The sequence below is a fragment of the Artemia sp. Qi Xiang Cuo genome, chromosome 5, assembly GCF_049724085.1.
Source record: "Artemia sp. Qi Xiang Cuo chromosome 5, ASM4972408v1, whole genome shotgun sequence".
NCBI classification, from domain to species: Eukaryota; Metazoa; Arthropoda; class Branchiopoda; order Anostraca; family Artemiidae; genus Artemia; species Artemia sp. Qi Xiang Cuo.
The window spans coordinates 15,961,282-15,987,652 of record NC_142798.1 but is presented as its reverse complement, the minus strand read 5'-3'; the positions used below and the strand labels follow the sequence as shown (position 1 = coordinate 15,987,652).

The following is a 26,371-nucleotide window of genomic DNA, read 5'->3' as shown; positions in this document are numbered from 1 at the left end:
AATATTTATGTGTTTTGAAAAACTTTAAAAGTTGAAAATAAAACTTTTACCCTTTAAAAGTGGTAAATCTGCGGTAAAAAATAACAAACATAGAACAGTATGCATGCGACTCATCCTAGAAATCAGTCAACAGCACATCAAATTATCAGTATGTGGGAACTCGTGACAGGCAACCCAGGATTGATGTATGTACTTACCCACACCTCGAACAACTCTGGGCAAAGTCACTGCAGATTAGTTGGTGTCATTTGGTACTGCCGAACATAGATGACCTATGAAAGCAGGTAAAAGAGTGCAATGTCTTTACAATAGATATGTGCCCCCAAAACCCAGTTTCACTGATTCAAACCATTGCGAAGCTGCTATTCAAAAGATTAGGAAAATAAGTTGAATTTTCTCGGTCTTCTTGTTGTCTCAGTCATTCTCGTCTTTTCCAAGTTGAACATTTGTCAATTAAGAAAGAAAACTTTAATGCAAATTATAAATAACAAAGCCGGTAATCTTGATTTCGTTCAAAACTGAGATTGTTTCGAACCTCGAAAAAAAAAACAAAAACGAAACTGAATTTTGTTTTGTTCGATACGAAACTGAATTGGCAATCTTGTGTCCGAAACTGAGTTTAGCTAAGTCTAGACAATTCCAGAAGAGGACTCACAAGAAGTTTGAAAGGAAGTAAATGACAATTCTGGGGTGTAAACCTGAATGATGAGGTGCCGAACCAAAGGTTGTGAGTGAACAATGTCTTTGTAACCGAAGTGTTTTAAGTGAGCAAACTGTTTGTGAACGAAGAGCTTTGAGCTTACTCTGTATATACATAATCAAAGAACATGTTAGGTAGTGGATGTGTTCTCAGGCTGCAAAAAGGCTGTATCTCAAGGTGCCTACAGGCAGAAACCACTAGAAGCGAGGGTAGTGGCAAATCTTGGGAAAAAGAAAGACAATAAAAACCTCACTTAGTCCTGTCCTAGTCCTCACTTAGTCCTAGGTCCTGTGAATTTGCCTATCTTTGTCCTCGAATCTACTTATACCGAATCTACTAATAATTTGTATTTTAATGAAGATTATGACTGATAATTAACACATTTGAAGTGCTTGAATTTTATCACCATTAGACCTACCGTTGTATATTTTCCCTCCAACTACCCCCTCCCCTTCCTTGTGGTGTCCTTACCGATATCCGGAAGGATTTGACTCAAAAGTTCAGAGGGAGATTAAATATGTTTTTATACCAATGTTGGACTGGGAGGAGATTATAAAAAGTTACGATCCTCGATTACGAGAGAGAGAGAGAGAGAGAGAGAGAGAGAGAGAGAGAGAGAGAGAGAGAGAGAGAGAGAGAGAGAGAGAGAGAGAGAGAGAGAGAGAGAGAGAGAGAGAGAGAGAGAGAGAGAGAGAGAGAGAGAGAGAGAGAGAGAGAGAGAGAGAGAGAGAGAGAGAGAGAGAGAGAGAGAGAGAGAGAGAGAGAAGAAAGAGTTTCTAGAGTTCTTTAAATTTTCTTGAAAAACTTTGTTTACAAAAGCTTAATTGTTTATATGGTTCTTTTTACACTTCAGCTAATTGGAAACCATCTTGAAATTCTTAGCCATGAGAAACCTATGAAAATCAATTAAATAAACATATGAACCTGAGCAGGTTTTTTTCACCAAAATAGTGAGTTTTTTTTAGAAACCAAAAATTTCCCACTGAATATGGCAGATTATAGACAGGAGTGCCTTTCTTCGGGGGAGGGTGGCGTTCTTAGATGTTTATGAATTCAACATATATTGGAAGTTCAGGGAAAACTGTACTCATGGGGCCTATTTTTATCTCCTTGGAAACAATAAATTACTTCATCATTTTCCAAAAATACATAATTGTTTAAACTTTAAAACTTGCGGTTCTTCTCTGTGGTTAGTTAACTTAAGACTTGCGGGAGTTTCGAAGAATGCGCTTATTGAAGAAAATTCAGCTTGTCTTCCTAACTTCTTAGTTGTGTATCTTATATACATCTGCTTGTGTCGAGCTTATGTTTCGTATTTTAATGCGTATAGTGTTATGCTTTGTTCAGTTGTTTAAGGTATGTTTTCCCTCTGAAACTAGCGTTTTCGCGACAAGCCAGCAGCTGTAACTTGCACCAAAAAGATAAGTCTCAGATCTATCTCAGATTTATGGTCTCAGACAATTGTGAGAACAAAAAGTTTCATTTCTATCAATTCACCAAGACGGAATTATAAATACTACAAGGAATTTTTCCTAGAGAAGTATCTAAACTTTGGTTGAAAAAAAATTAGAATAATCTCCTTTTTTCGACAATTTTTAACAAACTTACATCTTATTTTCAATCTAATGACACTGTACACCAAAGTTTAAAAATACGATTTGGTAGTTATATAAAACTGAGTCTCAGCTGTTGTGTGACAGCAAAATTTTCATCTTTTCTTGAGACATTAAAATAGTACGAGAGTAGAAAATAACGTACCCAAACTTTCAAACGGAACAAAAACCTTAAGCTGGGCTGTTTTTTTTAGCTTGTTTAAAAGTTCAATGGATGTTGAATGTCAGGGCCTCCTTTAATGTGAGTTCGGGTGTTCCGCTTAAATAACAGAATTAATTGCCAGAATTAATCTTCTTGTGGATTCGGGAAAACGAAAGAAATTGGTAATTGGAAAAAGTGGAATTGGAAAAATAGATCCCAGAGCAAGATAAATAATACTGTTTCAGCTGTTTTTATTCTCATTTTGTTTCGGACATAAAATTCTTGAAACGAAATTCACGATTTTTTTCAGCTAAAACTGTGAAATATAATTGAAATGAAAATGTATTAAAATGGGTGAAATTCTTAATAAGACATTGCAAAAAATTACAACAAAATTTTTTCGAAACAAAATAATATAAAATCTAAATATTTCGGCTTCACTTCCGGAAGCCTTTATCAATGAGAAAACTTACCTAAATAGATCATATGAGAGGAGAAGAAGAAAAAAAAAACAACAATAAAATGCTACCAAAAAAAAGGAAAAAAAACACAATTAAACAAAATCCTGTATAGCAGAGAACCAAAGCGCAAAAACACTAAGGTATCAAAGCAAGATATCTGTTATATGTATACTATGTATTTACTTCAAAATATCTTCTGGTATCTAATTGTGTTAAAAGGAAACAGTCTTCTTATTAGAAAATATTACGTATGCCCTAGGTCAAAACCAAAAACAGGTTAAAGAACTATTATGTTTGGAAAGTTGAATTAATCTTTTGCACTGCTAATTTGACACAATTTTGTTGACTTTTTTCAAAGTCTACCGTAACTTTACTTCATTATTAGATGATGAGATAGATGAGATATACATTTATTAAAAAAAAAAAAAAAAAACACTATTCACCTTTCGCCTGCCAAGAAAGGCAATAAGCTTGAAAGGGCAAGCGAGGTTATCACTCTCAGCTAATTAAAACAACATTCATACCTTGCTACTCAACACACAAGAAACTCATCTGATGAAGAATATTTATTATTAAAGTTCAAACATCTTTAAGGCTAAGCGTGCAAAATTTCTCAGTATTTTTTTTTACTATCATAAGTATATACGGTTTTAGGCATTTTTTAAAATTAAATTATTATAAATTGCATTTAATTGCAATTCCCCTTCGTCTTTATTTATACTAATCCCCTTATACGTTTTTTTTTTAATTTATATAATTTCACTGGAACTTTCTAACAGCCCAACAAAATTACACATTTTTTTTGTTTCGTCAATCAGTACATTATGATTCGGAAGATCAAATAGATGTTCCGCATTTACTGAATTAAAAGCTTTTGACTTTTTGTTATAATATAAGGATTTATCTATTGCTATTTTGTGTTGTTGGACACTATTTTCTAAACTGCCTTGGGTTCTCCCAGTATAAAATTTTCCACGCAAACAATGCGTTCTATGTATCCCGCTTTGTATGTTTTTTGGAATTATGTCTTTGCCTGTATTTAATAAATATCTTATAGTTTTTGATGATTTCAAATCAACTTTGATATTTTGTTGTTTCAATTCTTTTGTTAACTTTTGTGATAAAACAGGAACAATAGGTAAAGATATATAATGTTTTTCTATCGATTTAATTTTCCTCTATAACAAAGTGTTCAGTTAATTTTTCTTTCTTTTTTCTGTTGCTCGATCTACCTTTTTTCAGGATAATTTTCTCGGGATAATTCTCCCCCTTTTAATTAGAATAGGATGGTCTTACTTAAAAGATAAAAACTGTTATTATTAGTTGTTTTAAGATACATAAAAAGCTAATTTACTATTATCTCTGTGAATCCACATAGCTAAAAACGATAACTTATTTTCTATTCCCCTTTCAACTGTAAAGACTAAATCCTCCCCCCCCCCCAAAAAAAAAATGTTCCACAAACCCTTCTATTTTGGGTTCTTGATAATTCCAAATAATGAATGTATCATCTACGTACCTTTCCCAAAATTTTTGGCTTTAAAAAATATGAATCTAAACCCAAAGTTTCTACCCAATCTACAAAATATTTGCTAAAAGTGGACTTGGAGTCCGATAAAAAAAAATTTTCGGTACTTGAAATAATTTGTTTTAATTAAATCTAATATGGTTTTTATCTTTATTCCCCCGCATGATTCCTTGATTAAATCTTAATCTTTTTTCTCCGATCCTTTTGGGAAGAATCTATAATAGCATTGTGGTGTAATCTTTGCAGGATCTTTTCTTTAATTTACTTCAAGATAGATATGAGTCTCTTACAAGTCTTTATAAGTTGAATTTCTAAAATTATTATTTTATTACCAAATTCTGATTTCCATTTCTGTAGCCCAGAAACGACGTTACAATCAGTGACAAATCGAGAATAATTGTAAATTTAGACATTTTTTGTCAGTAGGCGTAATTTTAGTGTGGTCGGACGTGTTTAGTGGTTGAACCACCGCAAAGAAGAATATAACAAAATATATAAAATAAATTTAAATAAAGATACGTAAGTAAAAAAAAGATTCTTCTCTTTTTACCGAGTCTTATTATCGGCTTATACTAAAAGCCTGTGTTTGTGCTAGACTTTGGTGATTTTTCTCAGCCTTTTCTTTTTGTATAGGTATACATTTCAATTTGATATCAGTTTTTAAGAGATTAATTTAAAGCAGAAAAAAAAGTTCAGTGGGCACAATCAGACGCGTGCACAGAGGAAGAGGCCTTGGAAATTTCTTGTGGGCCAGAATCTCAATATTCTTTGTTTCTGCCATAATTTCTCACATTTTTGATAGAACTTGCTGATTTTTGTTTTCATCCCCTCTCCGTAACATGTCTAGGCGTAACTTTTCATCCATAAAAAAGCTGCGTTAAAGTATGTTTATCTTATTTTCATTCCAGCATTCAAAATGTGTACTTACAGCACACCAAGAGTCCCAGAGTAGGAGTTGCAAACATCAGATTTGCTAAACTTCGTGGAAAAGCCAGTGATTTTTGCTCACAAATGTTTACCCAGGAGGACTCTTATATACAGGTAAATCCTTTACTTTTAATCCCCCAGTATTTTGTATATCTGGAAATTCCGTTTTTCTTTTACATTTGGTACACCCCCGCCAAGCCATCCTCTATGTCCTAAGACGAAACAAGCAAGAGTTTCAATAGGGATGAGTTTCAATAGTCCTAAGACGTCCCTAAAGTCCTTAATAAGTCCTAAGACGAAACAAGCAAAAGTTTCAATTGGGATGAGTTTCAATAGTCCTAAGACTTCCTTAATAAGTCCTTAAAGTCCTTAATAAGTCCTAAGACGAAACAAGCAACAGTTTCAATAGCTGAATTTATAGTTATGAATTTTTTTTGCATCCCCATATATATGACGTTGAATTTTTTTGCCTTTCTATGACGAAACAAATAAGAGTTTCAATTGGCATAAGTCCTTTTATTAGACAGTGAAAAAAAAGTTCTGGATATTTTAAAGACATAGTCAGTCTTCATCATCAACAGAAATACTAAAACATTATAATTAACACAAACTATACTTATACAGAAAAAAATATAATGACTTCCGGGTCACTGAATGTTACCGGTCCATTGACCTAGAAAGTTCATTCCAAGTCTTGAGTTCCTTACTCTTGCTTAAATTTATGTTGAATTCTCAATAAGGTTGGCACAATCTTCTTCTTCCCACAATCACAATCACAAAATCATATACTGATTTTTTAAGGATTCAATTTCACATGGGGAAGGGGGATATATTCCCTTATCTCCCAATAGATTGGCTGTTTTTTGTGTAGGACACACTTTGTCTTTTTATATTCAAAGAGCAAATTTTCTGTAGTCTTAGAAAGCAAAATTTATTAGCCTAATTTCACGTATAAATCCAAGTGACACGCATAGATTCAATCAATCTTCAAAATGCTTTTGTTTTCAATTAGATCCATAACCATAACCCTGTCTATATACCCACTAAGATACAAACTTGTCCTTAGATCTTAGGTCAGCCAGTTTCTCTAAAGACACACAGTGCATTAAGTAAGAGCTACCAATCTTTCTGCAAATTTGCTGCTTCCAGTATATCCTTCTATTGAGAAACCAAACAATCGATAAGACTCGGAAGAACTCGTACTAAGAAGAAAACATCCAAACTAAATCCATCGACATCAACTTCAGGGTAATCATGAAAAACAAATTATTAGCTCAAAATCCTTTGACACTCTTTTGGGAGACACAATACGAATGGAATTTGCGTGGACATTCTGGGAGGGCCTAATCCGTAGACATCAACTCCAGAGAAGAGCATAAACAAACGCAATTACTAACTTGAAATTCTTTGACATTCCTTTTGGAGATACAAAACGAGTAGCAGCTGGAATATCTGGGGGTGTCTTCCAGAACATATTACAGACTACCAGAGGATAGCCTGGAATACGGTATCATGGAAAATCTGGGAGTGTGTTCCAGAACAAATTACAGGCTAATAGAGGGTTGAAGTCAGAACATATGTTGATCAGGTCAATATGACACTTAAATGAAAGATTTACTCAAGCAAGATGCCTAGGAATCGAGCATATCGATCCATAATTCTACGTAAATAGCCTCCTGATACGCATTTTTCATTTAGATCAGGGCAAATCTTTGAAACTGTGAAAATAAGGAAGCTCGACCTTTTAACACTGAAAGCAAAGTAATTTGCTTTCAAAAATTGGACATTGGATAGATCCATTGGATAGATCTTTCAAAAAGAGCTTTCATATTTGGAACAAAGATCAGACTTAGTTCTCTCGGCTGTATCAAGGATAGTATCTTCAATAAAAGCAATACGCGCATCCGGAAAAAGACGAGCTCTAGTCACAGTTAGTGGTAGATCCTGGTTGACAAAGACCACATCGATTCGTAGGTTTTTAATTTTTTAACTGGATTGACAAGGTCATTAACATAATGATAGATCCTTGTAGAATCCCAAGTTCTATTTTGGAAGGGTTACGAATGAGCAGATCAACCGAGTTGACTTGACCAGATAAATATGGAAGAAACCATGAATAAGCGCTACTTCTTATACCAATAGTTCACAGCTTCCGAAGAAGAACCGCTTGTGTTGATGAGTCGAATGCATTTCATACATTGGATAATAGAGCAGCAGGTATCCCACCTGAGTCAAGAGCTGAAGGTAAATAATTCACTAGAGTTGCGAAACTCATTTGAGTTCTTTTTGCCCTAAAACCAGCCTTAAAAGAAAGAAAAAAATGTTTAGGCATTGAAGGCCTATGGTTGCAAGGAACTGCAAGAGTGCTGTCTTTGATAATGGTGTTCAATTCGGGGCTTCTCCGCAATTTTTTATTCTTCAATGTTAGGCTGATAAAAGACAAACTTTTGAAGCGTATTTTGTTTCCAATGAAGCACAAATGATGCTATGGCGATTAGAAGGTTTAGGGCTTATTTGTGATAATTTCTTACCGTTTTAAATCAAAACTTTTGACATTTTTGGACTAAATGGCCATCTTTAAATTTTGATCCAGCTTCATGGGGGTTTAACCCGTGGAAGTGCTCTTGAGTTATCTCTTCTTGGCATTAAAGGGTCTGGAGCTGAATATCAGTTGCCACAAGACTCAGTGAGAGACATGCTACCGTGCTTGGTAAAAAAAAAAAAAAAAAAAAAACTGACAACTGTAACTTCGATAATTTTCTACGCCCTGTGTATCATCAGTGGCTCTGAAGGATCTTTACTCTTTTTATTGTTTAAAAAAGGGGGGTTATTGGGGTTATCGAACAGCAAAAAGGGCTTGGGGTGGGGATCTGATTGCCTGAAAAACTTTTCCGAAAGAATTTTCGAATAAACGATCATATTTTATCCGAATGAATAGTTTCAAATATAACATTGAGTTGGATTAGAAAAGCGAGAATGTTATGTACTTCAGAATGTTCAGATTGAGATCCATCAGAACATTATAACCCATTGAACCTTTCCTTTTTTCTGCAAATGAAGAAGCTATGCAATTATCCAAATTCCATGCCCAAGGGTACATTGAACAATAAGAACAGATGTAGTCCTATATCACAAAGGGGTATATAATCCCTATAATTCCTTTCTCTGTATCCCCTTAAACGACCACAAAGGCTGTTTGAATTGATCTTATGATCATATAATGTTAGAAAGAAGTCTTTTGAAAGATAATTGTGTGCACGAGTTCCGCTTTATGAATCAGAAGAGATTGGAGGATAATAGGACCCTCTCCTTGCTTTTTGGTCTGTCACACGCAGACAGACACACATACATGCAAACTGACATACACACACACACATACAAACATGCAGACTGACACATGCACTGACTGACACAGACACGTGAACCCACATACAGAAGGAAACAGCGATTATATGTCAAATGAATAACTTTACTACTACTACTACTAACAACTCACTGTAGCACCAAGCCGCCTGAGGCCAACACAGCCACGGACGCTCCTCCTCCATCCCAATCTATTCAAAGCATCCCTTTATACACCCGCCCACGAAGTTCCCATTTCCTTTAAATCTTTCTTTTTGACGTCCTCCCACCCCAGACGAGGGTGACCTGCTTTCTGTTTAGCCCTAGACAGTTGGCCGAAAAGAACAATCTTCGGCAATCTGTCATCCTTCATCTGCACAACGGGCCCTAGCCACCTCAACCTTTCTTTCGTTATAGCCCTAGAGAGCGGTATTGAACCACATTTTTCGTACAGCCTATTGTTTGAAATACGGTCAGTCAGCCGGGTACTCAGAATAATCCTTAAGCAATTTCTCTGGAAAACATCTAGCAAATCTTCATCCGCTTTTCGGAGCCTCCATGCTCCAGAGCCATATTTGACCATTGTCATCACTGTAGCTTCTAATATTCTAATCTTGATTTGCAGACTTATCTTCCTATCCTTCCAAACTTTTTTTAACTGTGAAAAAACATCCTGAGCCTTGGCTATTCTACTTTTAACATCTTCACTGATCCCACCATCTTTACTAATGATACTACCAAGGTAAGTATTAGGCTACTAAGGGGAGGCAGCCCATAGTAGATAAATCAGCTAAGAAGAGGTTTTTCAGCCCTAAGACGCCCGTCAAAACATACCAAGCCCAGCAGAATTGTCCATTAATCAGAATCCCGTGCGAATGCTGTGTCGTTTAATAGGCTATAATTTCTTCGAGAGGAGCCACTCCTCAAGTGGTGCCACTCCTAAGTTTGTATTGGCTAATATTGCAGACAAACAAATATTACCAGAATTATATGAAAAGAAGCTAAGAAAAACGTTAATAATATTCTGGGGAACATGGCCTTGAGCTTGTTAGCTGAGAAATTTTTGAGCTAGGAAGTCGAACCATCGTTGGGTGTGGAGCAATACTCTTTTGGCTTAATGAAACAAGCTCGTTTTCCATCGATTCTCGTCCTCCTTATTCAATTGCGAATCTGAACGCTGTAACTCTATACCTAGCATGCATGTAGTCCAAAATCCAATGAAAAAGAAGATATTTGAACTAGATGGGGAAGTGGAATTGACTTTTTATTTGTTTTATTTTGTATCTCTCTTCTGTTTTTACTTATGTATTCTTCTTTCTTATTTGATGTCCTCAGTTTGCTTTCTTCATTTGGTATCCTCTCCTTAAAGCTATACGTGTTACTGTTATTAACTATGTTTATTTGATAAGTTTTATTTAAGAATTACGTAGGAATACATATCATAATTACAAAATGTTAAATTTTTTGTTCAGGATTCATTTTGTGTTGGGAGCGACAATGAAGAAAAAGAAGAAACTCCAGCTCAGAAAAGGCGAAGGCGGATAATTACTTATGACAGCTCAGGTGAGTGTCTCTTTAAGTTTTGTGATAATTTTACATTTGCAATGTGAAGCTGAATTTTTATTTGTTATGAGATAACTTCATACTACATGTTGGGTAGATCAGGGTTGATCCGGCTACGATTCTTTGAAGCGACATATTTCCTTAGCCATTGCATTTTCTCCAGCACTGACATCATCATAAAATGTGTAGTCGTTAGAACTATCTTCCAGATTTATTTTTTCAGAGTTTTCTCCGAAAAGACACAATTTCAAACTTCAAACGAACGTAAATAGCTATTTATAAACAAATGAAACCCAAAACGATCAGAAACTACAATAAATAATCGAGTCAAGCTTAAAAGGAACAGAAATTACCACAAACAGGAGTAGGGATAACACACCCTCTAAGTTTTCTAAAGACCATAACGTCATTTGCGCTTTACTGAAAAAATGTTTTGGTTAGAGGTGTGTGTTCCTATTTGTCGTAACACTAAATAAAGAAAGACAATCAATAAAATAAAATAATAATAATAAAGAATGAAAATTAGATTCGCATAGTGTCTTTTGATTTTGCTCAGTGCTAGTCTCAACACTAACTGAAAATTTCAACCTAATATCCCTAGAGGCTTCTGAGATATTTCAGATATGCCCTTTCGACAAGCTTGATGTACGTAGTGTCTTATAACTTAGTTTAATATATCCTTCTAAGCTATTGCATATATGGTATTTTGACTAACATGATACACATAGGCCTAGTGAGTTTTGATTAAGTTTAATGTCCCTCTCGACATTCCCTGATTATTTTAACTTAATTCCCTTAGCTGTTCCTGAGATATTGAAAGTGCGTTTCTTTTATAACCTTGATACACATAGTGTCTTTTGATTTTGTTTGTCACACTCCTCAACATTCTCTAAAAGTTTCAACCTAATACCCATAGAATATCCAGAGATGTTGCTGATATGTCCTTGTGACAATTTGGATGCACATGGTGTCTTATGATTTTTAATTTCTGCTTAGTATTTGGCCAGTTAGCAACTGTATAAAGTTAATCCGGATTAACTATTTACCTGTTTGGAATACATTAAAAGCAAAATACTTTTGAATTTACAATTGAAACTAGTGAGCTAATTTTATATACATTTGATTTTGGATTGATGGTACTGATCGAGAAAAACTATATTCAGTTAAGAAAAATTCGGGGAAAGTATTTTAGCATTGCTTTACCTGACAATTTTGCTTGGATTATAGACTATCCTTTTTTATTATGCCCTACGATGGTTGCAAGGTATTGCGTAATGACAAGCTCGATTTATTTTCCCCCTGTATTAACACTTTTACAACGACAATTAACCAAGGTCTTGTATTGAACTTCTTAAAACAGCAATTAACCAAGACTAAAAATACAGTGATCAAATAGCAGCGAAATATTTTGCGAAAGAGATTGATGTCTCTTGTCAATGTCAATGTCTTGTCAAACTGATTTTGTATCGATGGTATTGATCTAGGAAGACTATATTTAATAAGAGGAACTCGGTACGAAATAGACGGTTAAGCAGTTGCTAGATGTCTGTAAAAATGCGTTGAATTCTGGCGTTCTTACGAAGGAAAGAGGTACGCATCCTGTTGCGAGTTTTTTGGTGTAGTTTTTCTGTGCTATTGAGTGGTTTTCTGGAGTGTCGTAAGTATTTGCTATTATTTGTAATTTTTTTCTTTCGAATGTCCCGAGTATTCCCAGTGAACCAAGTGCAATCGTTGCCTTACACTTCAATGAATACGTTCAAATGTTAAACTTTCTTGTGGAAAACAAGAAACTACAAGTAGTACTCCGGGCCCGATTGTTTGGCTATTTGCACTATTCTGTCAATCCCTTGCTGTTCCAATATTGTTGACGAATATCCCTGTTAATACGAACGTGCAAAATCATGCTAACCAGCAAGATTTCGTCCAGGAATTGGGTTGCGCTTTTAAAGCAAAAAACAAAAAACCAACAAAGAGAAAAATCTCTAAAAACTACAAAAAAAAAAAAAATAAAAAAAAAACAAAAAAAAACACAGAAACGAGACTTTGGCCAGTGGAGAGAAAAGAAAAACAACAGAAACAAAACAACGCGGATATTTCGCCTGTATACCAACAAGGCGTCTTCAGCACGAAAGACACAAAAAAAAACAAAAAAAAAACAAGATAAAACTAAAAACCAATAAAACCACCACCAAAAAAAAAACAAAAATGTACAATCGGCATATGTTTGCTAACCTTTAAAAAAAAACATATGTTTGCTAACCTTTCCATAAATAGGGACACGGGTAATTTAAATATTGACCCAATTTATGATAACCTTCTAAAGAGTGAATCAAATGTCAATAAGGGAGTAAAGATTTTAAATAATCACCAGGGGACTATTTTACCTGCTAGACCAAAACGATTTGCTTCAGTAATAGCTAACAAAGGTATTATTTCGCAACTGAATATTTAAATTAATTTACAGTTTTTTTTATTTTTCCTCAGTTACTATAGTGTCCTCACTGAAGTAACTCAATATTAGCATCTTTTCCCTACGTGGATTTGTTTGCGCCGCTTTTACATTTTTTTTTTTTTTTTTTTGTTGGTGGTTTTATTGTTTTTTAGTTTTATCTTGTTTTTTTTTTGGTTTTTTTTTGTGTCTTTAGTGCTTAATAATCCGTGTTTGTATAAAGGCGAAAAATACGCGTTGTTTTGTTTCTGTTTTTTTTATTTTATATACACAGGCCACAGTCTCGTTTGTTTGTTTTTTTTTAGAGATTTTTATGTTTGTTGGTTTTTTTTCATGGCTGGCCAGTTCGGCTTAATATCTTTCAAAGCAAAAAACATTTTGGCACGCAGGTATGTTGTTCACATAGTGGATGAAAGATCTGCTATAGCATCAAAGATCCGCTCCAAAGTTTTGAGCTCCGAGTTCGCTGGTATTATTAAAATAGATACCCAATATGACATTTCACAGGTTCCTAGCCTTGTCGAAAGTGTGGTTAGTGTAATCAAATTTGGTAATTCTAGAGTTGTTCAACTAAAGTTCAGGTCCAAAAATAATTTGGACAAGGCTATCAAAATCGGTGTTAAAATTGTGGATTGTCTTTTCCGTGTTACCATGCCGATGGTAAAACCGAAACACTGTTATAATTGCCAAGGATTTGGCCACTTCGCCTGTGACTGTATATTTCCAGCTATTTGTCATAAGTGTGCTGGTTACTATAGTAGATGTTCAAACGTTCTAACTTTAGCAGCTAACGTAAGCAGCCTAATTTGTCTTGAACTATAGAATCGCCTACCTGTTCAGGGTCCTGGCGGAAGGAACCCTCGATTTACTCGTTAAATTCAGGCACTCGGTAGTTTTTAAATTCACTAGTTTTAGTTTTAACACCTTTTTAAATTCGGTCAACGTGTTATTGCTAGAACTGTCTGCAGAAGACATGGTCATCCTTAAACTTGATAAAATTACTTCTGGTCGTCTACCAGGGAACCTCAGAATTATAGAATGTTTTTCGCTGTAACTTATTTATTGTTTCCTCTACTGAATTGTTGTTTTATCATCCTTTCTTTTTCTCTTTCTTTTGTGTTCACATTATTACTATAATATAATTGTTATTAGTAATTTTTGTTTCGTTTATAATATTATTATAATAAGTTTATAATTTGTAATTAATAAATAATATTAGTTGACATAACTAGTTTTTTTATTCTTATTTCGTATTATTTTTATCATCAGTTGATGAGGGACTTGTCATATGTTTTTTTCGTTTATATTTTCTTTGTGTTTAGTTTTATTTTCTTTCTTTCGGGGGGGGGGGGGTACTGGCTGCTTAGTTGAATGTCCTTTTTGGCTGTAAATAAAGGTGAACTGAACTAAATTTAACAATTATTATTGTTATTATTTTATTATTTATATTTTTCTTTAAAAAATATAAACTTTTGATGGCTGGCTTTATTTCAGTAATTCTCTCTGTTTATGTGAGGTGGAGCTCTGGAGCAGCTTAGCGAAGTAATGTTCCATGTTTAGTCATGTTGACCATGATGATCCAACTGTGCTATTGAACCGAATTCGCGTTCGTAAGAGAAACCAGCCGAACCAAATTTGTGTTCGTATTGAACCGAATTTGTGTTCGTAAAAGAATTTTGTGTTCGTAAGAGATGTGGATGGGTTATTAAATAATCTGATTTGGAGTAAAGATAAAGTGATAAATTTAACTTGCTTTCCTCACTCAATATAATAGATTTTCATTTTACTGGAGGAGATGGGGGCCTGGGTGCTTCAGCTAAATACTCAAGGGCTAATCTCATCTTTTGACCAACTTAGATTTTAACAGAGGATTTACTGCCACTACCCCACATATTGTTGGCCTGAATGACACTTTTTTGGATGGTTCGAACTATTCACTTCTGGATAGACCTTGTTATTTTTCTGAACTTCTCAATCGGGGTCAGACAGGAAAGGGAGCTTTTGCTCTATATGATTCGGATAATTTCACATATTTTATTCCTAGAGATCCTTCTTGGAATGTAGATGGAGTTTTTTTTATTTCCAGACAGGAAATGAGATTACTCCCTTTCCTGTCTTTCCAGACAGGAAAGGGAGCTTTTGCTCTATATGTTTCGGATAATTTCACATATTTTATTCCTAGAGATCCTTCTTGGAATGTAGAAGGAGTTTTTTTATTTCCAGACAGGAAATGAGATTACTCCCTTTCCTGTCTTTCCAGACAGGATTGGGAGCTTTTGCTCTATATGTTTTGGATAATTTCACGTATTTTATTCCTAGAGATCCTTCTTGGAATGGAGTTCTAGAAGATCCTTCTTAGAAGGAGTTTTTAAGTCATCGTTTATCGAAACTTCAGTCCAAGGAAAAAAGTTTTTTATTGTAGAGGTTTATCGCGCTCCATGTGGTCGCATTCCAGTTTTCCAAAGTAATGTTAACAAAACGAATAGAGTTGGTCCAAAACCAACCATTTGGTAAGGGTTTCATTGGTGATTTTAACTTGAATGCTTTGGATGATTCTTCTATGTCAATAGACTTTCTCGCTGTATTGCTATCTTATTGTATGCTGCCAAAGATGTTTATGCTTACTGTAGTAACTTAGACAGCAGCTTCTCTAATCGATAATACTCTTTGTCTTTACCCATTCTTCATAGCTTTGTCTTGATAAGCGGCATTTCAGACACCTTTTCTATTTTTTCGAACTTAATCCTTGCTTAGTGTTTGTCTAATACAACTGCATTGCAAATGAGTATTTCTTATTGTTTTACCGTAAAGAATTTACAATTTTTAAAACTATGTTTGTTTGAAGAAGCGTGTGGTGATTCTGACTCTGTATCAGATTTAATGCCTATTTTGATTTGTTTTATGATTCAGTGAAAACTGCATTACTCCAAGCTTGCTACCCGACAACTTTGAGGTGTCGGAAACAAATAGAGCCTTTAAACCCTTGGATGACACCCGGTTTGCTCTAGAGATGGCAAAGAAGCAATTATCTTTGGAAAAAGTGGAACGCTTCTTCTCAATTCTGTCATCTGGATGAATACAAGAGTTACAGGAACCTATATTTTATTTGTCGTGTGACGTCAGATTTTTATTTTAGAAAGTTCTCTAAATACGAGAATGATGTTAAAAAGAGCTGGAGACTTAATTCAGTTCTGAAATCTGGCTCTCCCTATTCAGTTTTATCTGATCAACGGCCAGTCGCTATCTGGTAAAGAAGTTTCTGAACGTCAGCTACGGTCTTATTTCTCTGCTGTTGGGAAAACCATTGTAGCGCCTATTTTTCCATCACCTTCTGATCCAGAATACAAGTCTTATTTACCTCTGGCTAGTCTAAAATCAATGGCACTGAGTCCTGTAATTGGGTCCGAAATCTGCAAGATCTCTCTTCCCTATAGGGTACTTCATCGCCAGGTTCAACGATATTCGTGCTAATGCTATCAAGTTAATTTTACCTGCTATTCTTTCAACGTTAACTGGAGTTGTTCCAACTTCTTTTGATTCACATATAAATACAAGGGCAGTAGTTCTTTTTAAAGGTGGTTCAAGAAATGATCCTTCAAATTAAAACCAGTCTCTCTCCTGTCACTGTTCAACAAGATTTTTGAATAGGTCATAATATCAAGACTTCCAAGCTTTCTTGATGCGAAACAGCTCCTCCATGAATTCCAGTATGGATTTCGTGCCGGTCATTTGACTGAGCATGCATGTGTTTTGCTCCTTAGTTTCATTCATTCGGCCTAGGAACCTATGCTGGTTGAAGTCCAGCTTTACTTTTTTTTTATGTAAAGAAGGCAGGAAATTTGAAGTGTATGTACTGTGGAATTTTGGAAAATTGTTGGGATTCTAGAAATGTGATAGCATTGAGACGTGGAATTATGAAAATTCGAGTGAAAGGCTCTTGAATCTCAGATTTCGGCGATGTTCTTGAATAGGTTTAGTCTTTGAATTGTCAACTTGTGGAAATCTGAGGTATAAGTATTATGGAATTTCGAAAACTGTTAGGATCCTTGAAATGTGAAGGCATTGAAATGTAGAATTGTAAAAATTAAGTCTAAAAATCATGAAAATGTAGAAAAGTTGAATTTCTTGAAATGTTAATGCTATAACTTGTTGAAATATTGAAATTACAATTTCAATTAAAATCTAAATTACTTGTTACTGTAACTGTAATGGTATACTTGTTGAATGGTGAAAGTTAACAGTCTAAGAATTTTTAGGTGTAAAATTTTTGAGACTCTTGAAATGTGAAGGATTTGACTGGAATGGAGTTGCCTGCATTGCGTTAATTTGTCCTTTTTTGGCTTGGGTAGGCTAAGATTATGTTTTGTTGAGTTGTCCGTATTATGTATGTTGGTTTCCCTATATCGATCCGACTACTATCATTGCTTCTATAGTATTAAAAAAGGATAAATGAAAGTCATAAGGATAAAGGATAAAATGAAAGTCATATAAGATGATCAAAGTGTTTGGGTGAATCATGTTAGGTGTGTCAACCTTCTTAGTTATGAGATGTATAATTATTGTTTAAAATAGTCAACAAAATTGAGAGGCAGAACAGGAGCATACATAGGTCAGGGCTTGTGGTATGTTGAGTTATATCCGTAACCTTGTTTTGCTTAAATCGCCTGCTTTGGAGGAGGAGTGTGTCTTTTTTTGCCTGTGACAGTCGTTCTTTTTTCACTCGTGTTAACTTGATGGGTTTTTTTTTTGTGGTCTTTTGTGAAAATGAATTTTTAGACTTTCCTGTATAAAGCTGGGAGATTTCGGCTTTCAGTGTGATTGCTTGTTTGAATTTAGTGAATCTAGCGCCTGGCACACTGAGTTTCATATTCTAGATATTCTTTGGTAGGTTAAGGGTGTTCAGTTTCTATATTTGTGTTTCGTTCTTGAATTATGGGTTAATGTCTCGTTTTATGACTTAAGGCCTTCTTGGACTGTCTGAGGTGAGTTATTTTATCCTTTTATGGTTTTGAATACGCTGAAATTTTTTATTGAGATTCTCTTTGTCTGTCTTGTTAATCTCATTGCTTTCATTAGTATTTGGAAAAAGAAAGATAAATGAAAAATATGAAATTCATCTAAATTGATTAGTGTTGGAAAGGGAAGGTGTGGTTTGGTTGGTCAAAATTCCTTGCAGGATGAGGCAATATTAATCAAAGTGAGAGTAAATAAAAACAGGAGATTCAAAAAAAGGTGATTAAAGAGACAAAAATGGTGTTTGAAGCATAAGGCATGATTATCACTTAAAATCAGATTTGAAAATAAACTAAAAATCATAGTTGGTGATTAAAGAGTAAAGGAGAGTCACTGGCCTTTACTGACAATATTTAAAAATATTTTCTATTTTTTATATTGAAAAATAAATAATGAATATAATTACCGGTTTTGAGAGTAAGGAATATGCTATAAATGCTCAAGTTGTAGAGTTAGAACCCGAAAGCTGTCTACTACATAAGGATAAAATCTCTTTTTACACAATGGGCAAAGTATTCTAGACGGAGAAAACAGGCAAATATTCATTCAAGAAAAGAACAAAGTGTCAAAGATATAACAATTGTGATTTTTTTTAAATATCCTAAGTTTGAAGCATATAGCTTCGTACCTGGTTATATTTCTTGAAGTATAAGGGACATGTCAACGGCGTATCGTAAAAGGGGTGAAAATCATCCATAAAATAGAGCTTTAATACTGTATGCCTGCGCTTTTGGACCTATCTTTAGGTCGTGGAAACCAAAGTGACTTTCTACTTCCTTTTGTTTCTCTCTCTCTCTCTCTCTCTCTCTCTCTCTTTCTCTCCCCCTTTCTCTCTCTCTCTCTCTAGGTCTCTCTCTCTATCTCTCTCCCCTCTCTCTCTCTATCTCTCTTTCTCTCTGTTTTTCTTCCCTTTTCTCTCTGTCTCTTTCTTTCCCTCTTTCTATCTCTCTTTCCCTCTATCTTCCTCCTTCTTTGTTCTATCTCTGTTTCTTTATATTTTTCTATTTCTTTGTTTCTTTCTATTTCTATTTATCTTATCCCTCTTCATCTCGTTCTATGCCATTTCCCCTCCCCATTTTTCTAAATTTAATATTCTAATTTGATTGAATCGATGGTCTCTGTATGTCTGCCTCGAATTGCTTTAAGAGAGGATTTTTAGGGTTTTAGTATGCAGTATAGGGTTTAAATATCCACCGCAAAGGATTACGAATATCCACCGCAAAGGATTGCGGTGGAAATTCTAGTTGTTACCAAATTTAAGGAGAAAATGCAATTTTTTGACATACGAATTTTACTTGATTAAGAACTTATTTTTCCTGTTGATCGGGGAATCAGAAAGGCAAATGTTTAAGTAAATAGAAAGGATTAAAAAAGGTTATAGATCCTTCAGAGGCATTACTGGCGTATACGGATCGAGCCTTATTGCGGCGGGGATCGAACACCGGGCCCCCATATTGTCAAAATATGCCTCGTATTGCCATCAATTCACAGTGCTATAACAGGGTAAGTAAATATAAAAGTATATAATAATTAAGCTTAAAGCGATTTAGAATGAATCTTTATTAGAAGGGGCTCTCACCTCCCGCAATCCCTACTAAAGGTTGACAAAGAAAAATACTTAGATAGTGTAGCACATTCACTTCGGTTAAGAGCTGAAATCAGGAATCGCACCCGAATTGAGACTCTGGGGATCAATTGACATCGGTATCGGTATCAGGAACTATTTGATATTTCCTATTTACTTCTGAATTGGACAGTTAGAGCTTGAATCTCACGGAGTACTTCTGCAGATAAGACTCTATTGAACGGTGGTAGTAACATGGAGGAATAAGTATTGTTGGGCTTAATTGAATCTGCATATCTACGTCCAACTAAGCCAAGGCGTTCATCTTACTATTTCTTATTTTCCAGAGAGTGATAGTGAGAAACAGGGAAGTGAATCGAACGTTCAAAGAAATTTAGGTAACAATTCCAAGATTTCGCCCATTTTGAACTCCTCTGCAAATTTTCTTGAAGCTCGACAACAACGTCTCAAAAGGCAGAAGGACCTCCAACAGAAGTTTAGACAAAGTATACAAAGGGAAGTGAGCAAGTCTGGACTGGAAGACAGAACAAGGCCCCTAGATGCCAAATTAATTTCAGGCGAAAATAGCACCACTGAAAGCAGTTGGAATGAAGGAGAAACCAGTAGGAATAAAGAAGTGAATTTTATATCAGATATAAAAAATACAATAAATTTTTCACCCATTATTGTAAGTAGTCTTTAACTATGTCGCTGATCTTTTATTAACATTAAAAAAACCTTTAAAAAAATAAAAATTCCTAAAATGAATTTTTACTTGGATAAAAATAAAGTTTTTTTTTTTTTTTTTTTTTTTTTTTTTTTTTTTTTTAAGATTTTTATTGGTATTGGGAAGAAGATACTAAAATATCATCTTCAACTGACCGTACACAGGCCCTTTCGGGTGTATCTCAGAAATGCTTTGCGGAAAAACATTAAATGTTAGGGTTTCATGTGAAAGTGAATCAATCTTTCTATCGGAAATAAGATCTTGGAAATGCACTAAGTTATAAGTAACAAGGATTTTATAAATTTCGTTATTATTGTGTGTAATTAGTATTTTAAAGTTGGGGCGAATATTAGTTATAGTCAAAGTTGCAAGCATTGGAAACTTATAAAAGGCTTGAAGATTCAAAAATGTCTAAAAGACACTTTTTTTATGGTGTTTTAAATCTTTTACAGTTTACTTGGGCATTTTCTGTACAAAAAAAGGATATGGACTAAATTTACTTCCTTGTTCATGCATAATATAAATGATTTCTCAACGTTCTATTTGTTTGCCTATATTGTTTTTCCATTTATTCTAGTGAATTCTCTAATTTTTTATTTTTTTTTTTTTTTTAATGGCCAAATTATTTTCTTCATTGAGAATATTTACTGCCGATGCCTCTTCTAAAAATGACCCCTTGATAAACTTACCATCGCCAGTGCCAAATTTTGAATTGGCTTATTGCTTGAAGACAAGCCTCTAATCTGAGAAAAACTAGTGCTACTGTTACTAACATCTCATTGCAGCATCAAGCCGCCTGAGGTCAACACAGCTACGCATGCTCCTCCTCCATCCCAATCTGTTTAAAGCCTCCCCCTTTACACCCTTCCAAGAAGTTTCCATTTCCCTTAAATATTTCCTTGCGACATCCTTCCACCCCAACCGAGGACGACCTACTTTCCGTTTAGCCCAAGACGGTTGGCCGAAAAGTACAATCTTTGGCAATCTGTCAAACCAATTTGAGCCAAACAAAGTATGTTATATATGGTCGAAGCACAAATAAATTATATAAAATAACAATCCCCAATTCACTTACTAAGTACTTCATCATTGAAAGACTTTTTGAGTAAAATTAATACATGACAATTGATCCCACTGTATGGCATGATATAAATATTACATAATGATTGATCCCGCTGTATGCCACGACACAAGTTCAATATGACAATTGATCCCACTTCTTTTTTTTTGGGGGGGGGGAGGGTTGAATCACATACATTCCTGAAACTGAAAATATTTTATGCTTTAGTCACGCATAAATTATTTATTAGTTGTTTACCTGCTTACTTTTTCAATAATGTCACACCATCTCAAATATTACAAAAGCGATTTGAATTTTGAACTTGGGTGTTTTTATTTCCTGTATTAACAGGAACTTCGCCCGAGACTGAAAACGCTGTTTATTTATTTGTCTCGTATGAACAAAAATATTACGCGGGTAAACCTGTATTAAGAGATTATTAATATACATTAGTTTTATTTTTATGTATTATTTATATATATTATTGTTATTAATATATACTAATATATATAAGGAGATTAACAAGTGATATTTATTTGGAGATTATAATATATTATTATATATTATTAATATATATTATTATTAACATTTATGAATCCTAATATATATTAGGATATTATAATATATTATGATTTATTAATAATGCATTTTATTTCCTTGATCAAAGCCTAAAGAACCAGGTGGAACCTACGTTGCCTTAAATGTTATGCTGCATTGTTTTCCCACAATAAATAACGAGAATTCTTAATTCTTAAATAAATTACTATTAAATACAATTATAAAACTAATAAATAAATTACTAATAACTAATAAATAATAAATTTTAATCAGTAAAACTTAGTATCGACCATGTAACTTAGATAACTATTGTACTTAAATTAGTTTCGTTTTAACTAAGCTTTGATGTAATTAGTCTCTGCTGCTTCCACCGTTGAATTTTAGGCTTTTGTTTTTAGGCTACCAAGAGCTTAATCAGCGACTCCCCTTTGGTGATAGTCTCTAGTCGTTTAAGTTGCCGTGCCCCTGGATTGGTCTCAGATTTGCAGTTCAAAAATGGTTGTGATGTTAAAGTTGTCCCACTTGATGGCAGCGATATTATAGTCAGCAAACGAATGGGTATAACCAGGGTATCCTTCTCGGGTAATGTCTCTGTTTTTTTTTTATGAATTTAGGTTATCCAAAATCTTTAGCCTGAAGGTATAACGTTTTTTCATATCAAAAAGTTGAATTTTTCAGGAACAGAATGAGATAGTATGTGGAAATTGTTAGGGCAAGTATTTGGGAATAGAAAACTACTTCCAAATGGAGGTTGTGCTTGCAGGTTGTCGAAAGAGCGTATCAGCAATATCTCAGGAACTGCTGAGGGTATTAAGTTGGAACTCCCAGATCTACTACTACTATTGCTGCTACTACTACTGCTACTACCACTGCTACTACCACTGCTGCTACTGATAGATACAAGGCCGTGTCCAGGTTTTTTTTTCCCGGTTGGGGAGGGGGGGGTACTCGAAGATTTTTTTTCAGGGGGTTTTATGCTAAAAAACAAAAACTCAAAAAACGCATAAAAAATTGCTTTTTGTTACATTTTTACGCGTCAGACAAACATTTTTTTTGGGGGGGGGTCCCCCCCTCCTGCCTGGGTACGGCCTTGTAAAGATGTATAAAAATGATTTATTTCAGTTGTTGATGATAGTGTAGAACTATTATAGGGTACGTCATTTCTAGAAAAACAACTGTTCAAATTGTATCATCTCTTGTGAAATAGGTGAGTTATATCACCTGGTATATAAAGATGCAGTTTTTGTAAAAAATTGCACCTTGTTACAAAAATTACGGAGAAATAAAAATTAGCTATTAATGAAGCCCCTTTAGCGTTGACGAAAAAAAAAACAGACATAAAAAACGAAACAAAATGTATTTTCTGTTGATAACAGAATACTTAATGACAGACCTATAAACATATTGATGCTTTAGGTTAGATTGTTGTATGAAGCTTCTTAGTCACCAGTTGTTGTGTTTGAAGCTTCTTAGTCACCAGTAGCATGGCATCACTTGATTGTTCTCAGGTTTTGACTCGCTAATAATAAGGAATGTCTGTTTTCTTTCAGACATAAAAAACGAAACAAAATGTATTTCTGTTGATAACAGAATACCTAATGAAACACCTATAAACATATTGATGCTTTAGGTTAGATTTTTGTATCTTTGAAGCTTCTTAGTCACCAGTAGCAAGGCATCACTTGATTGTTCTCAGGTTTTGACTCGCTAATAATAAGGAATGTCTGTTTTCTTTCAGACATAAAAAACGAAACAAAATGTATTTCTGTTGATAACAGAATACTTAATGAAACACCTATAAACATATTGATGCTTTAGGTTAGATTGTTGTATCTTTGCAGCTTCTTAGTCACCAGTAGCATGGCATCACTTGATTTTTCTCAGGTTTTGACTCGCTAATAATAAGGAATGTCTGTTTTCTTTCAGACATAAAAAAAGAAACAAAATGTATTTCTGTTGATAACAGAATACCTAATGAAACACCTATAAACATATTGATGCTTTAGGTTAGATTGTTGTATCTTTGAAGCTTCTTAGTCACCAGTAGCATGGCATCACTTGATTGCTCTCAGGTTTTGACTCGCTGTGAGTTACTGACATTACTGATTATACGAAGTTAGATATTGTGATGATTTCGTTTTTGCTTTTTATAGATTTTTCAAACGGTTCGCCTCAATCTGTGACTTGGATGGCTGATGAAGTGAAGAAATTGAATATGCAGTTTGAAAGACCTATATTGTTGGTAGAACTAGAACGCTCCAAAGACCCTAAAAACAAGCCCAAGATGAAACCCTTAACAAAGTACCTGGCAAAACTAAATACAAAACTTGGCAGTGCCAATACTCGTATCTTCCATTCTAGCTCGCAAGGTATATTTTGTTGTTCAGTCTTAATTCTAAGCATAAAGTTTAGTGTATTTCTATATGGACATAAGCTATAAACTTGTACCCGAATTTTGGAAATTAATTCGATGGGGGGTGGGAGGGGGATATAAATGAAGCTCTTAACTAACTAAATGCAAACTTGGCAGTGCAAATACTCGTTATTTCTATTCTAGCTCGTAAGTTAATTTCAGCCGTTCGATCTCAATTCTAAGTTTAATGAATTGCCATCCACCTGCCGTAAAATTGTTGCCGAATTTTGGAAATTAATTTGGTGGTGGCGGGGGTGTAATTGGAACTCTAAGACCTATTTTTTATCCGCGAAGTTTTGTGGAGACATGTGGATATCATTTTAAAGGGGAATCCTTTGCGTTTACTTAATTCTTCAAATTTTTGGTGTGACCCAGTTATTTTTATAAGATGTAAATTAAACAAAAGTCGGCCCTGCTTGGTGGGTGGTAAATTTCTTGTATTTTTTTTTTACATACTCTGTTCTAATACATTATTGGTTTTGATCACTCAGTAAACCAAGAATCTTAACAATTTTAAATTTAATAGCAGTGTTTTGATGTTAGGGTATAGAGATACAAAGTATAGTGGTGAAGGTGTAAGTGGGGAAATCCCTCTTCAAATATTAAGCAGTTCTACATTATATTTTCCTTAAAGCAAGTTTCTTCTAAATAAGTAATTATCACATAAAATTGTAAACTGTTAAATATTGTTCAATACATCATATGTTGGGTTTGAAATAGTTTTCCCACCCTTCCTCTGCTGATAAGGAAACAGCGTCTCTTTGCTTAATTTGGGGGGGCGGGGGGGCGGTATGATTGGAACTCTAAGAACTATTTTTATCCAGGGATTCTCTTGAAGACATGTGGATGACATTCAAAGTGGAAATTAAAAACACAAAGAACAAAAAATATAAATACGACAAACGGGTCTATTGCCAGTAAATGAAAAAGAAGAAAAAAAACGAATATTTCGCCCGTATCAAACAAGGCGTCGTAAGCGTAGAGAAAAAAATAAACTAAAACTAAAAAATATACATAAAACTAAAGTAGACTCATCTAAAAATATATTATACAATTGCTTAAAATTTAGAATTTGGAGCTACCTTCGTGGAACCACCTCACAAAAATAACTGCTGAAGACGCCTTGTTTGATACGGGCGAAATATTTTTGTTTGTTTTTTTTCTTCGTTTTCATTTACTGGCCATAGACCCGTTTCTCTTATTAATTTTTTTTTCTTTGTGTTTTCTGTCATGGCTGGCCAGTTCGGCCTCAGATCTTTTAAAGTGGAAATTCTTTGCGTTTTTCTTATTTCTTCAAATTTTTAGTATGCGCCTGTTATTTTCATACGATTTAAATTAAATGAAGCCACCCTCCTTAATAGTGGAACCTCCTTATTAATATCACCCTCCTTAATGGTTGATAAAGTTTTGATTTAGTTTTTTCCAAGTTGGTTCTAATACATATTTGATTCTAATCCCTCAATAAAGAAAATCTTGGAAGTTTTAGATTTAATAGACATATTTTGATGATGTATCTGATGACACATTTTGAGGCATAGAGGTACAGAGTATGAAGGTAAAGGAGGAAGCCAAAGGACTGTTTAAAGATTAATTTTTATCTTTATAGTAGTTTTTATAGTACTATAAAGGTAAAGATAAGATTAAATATTTTATAGTACTTGAAAACAGTTTAATCTAGTCAAAGAATCGTCACATAAAATATTAAAATATTATATTAAATATTTTAATATTAAATATTATAAAATATTAAAGTGCTACATAACACAATGCTTCTTCTAAAGAGAGGTTTGACTTAGTTTTCCCTTGCTTCCTCTGCTGCTCAGAAAACTGCGTCGCTTTAATTAGCACTTTATTGTTTTATTTGCAATAGAGATTTTATAGTTGATTGCATAGATTCATCGTTCTCTTAGAGCTGCAGAGGCAATGGGTCCTCTTAATAAAGCTGTTCGATTTTTTTATCTTTCTTTTCTGTTGCTTCTTCTAAAGAGAGGTTTGACTTAGTTTTCCCTCGCTTCCTCTGCTGCTCAGAAAACTGCGTCGCTTTAATTAGCACTTTATTTTTTTATTTGCAATAGAGATTTTATAGTTGATTGCATAGATTCATCGTTCTCTTATAGCTGCAGAGGCAATGGGTCCTCTTAATAAAGCTGTTCTATTTTTTTATCTTTATTTTCTGTTGCTTAATCTAAAGAGAGGCCTGACTTATTTTTACCTCGCTTCCTCTGCTGCTCAGAAAACTGTGTCGCTTTAATTAGCATTTTATTATTTTATTTGCAATAGAGATTTTATAGTTGATTGCATAGATTCTTCG

General features: G+C 34.3%; 1 protein-coding gene across 2 annotated transcripts in view; it reads left to right on the top strand.

Moving 5' to 3' along the window:
- The window catches only part of LOC148951857 (Fanconi anemia group M protein-like), a 69,882-nt gene that overhangs the window by 13,923 nt on the left and 29,588 nt on the right, over positions 1 to 26,371 (top strand). Inside the window, exons 3-7 of one of the 2 annotated variants that reach the window (XM_089089369.1) lie at positions 5,353 to 5,485; positions 10,186 to 10,276; positions 19,650 to 19,990; positions 22,046 to 22,205; positions 23,801 to 24,016. In XM_089089369.1, coding sequence (XP_088945495.1) covers positions 5,353 to 5,485; positions 10,186 to 10,276; positions 19,650 to 19,990; positions 22,046 to 22,205; positions 23,801 to 24,016 — 941 coding nt within the window. Of the gene's footprint in view, positions 1 to 5,352; positions 5,486 to 10,185; positions 10,277 to 19,649; positions 19,991 to 22,045; positions 22,230 to 23,800; positions 24,017 to 26,371 lie in introns of both variants that reach the window. The other variant, XM_089089368.1, reaches the window with a different exon arrangement.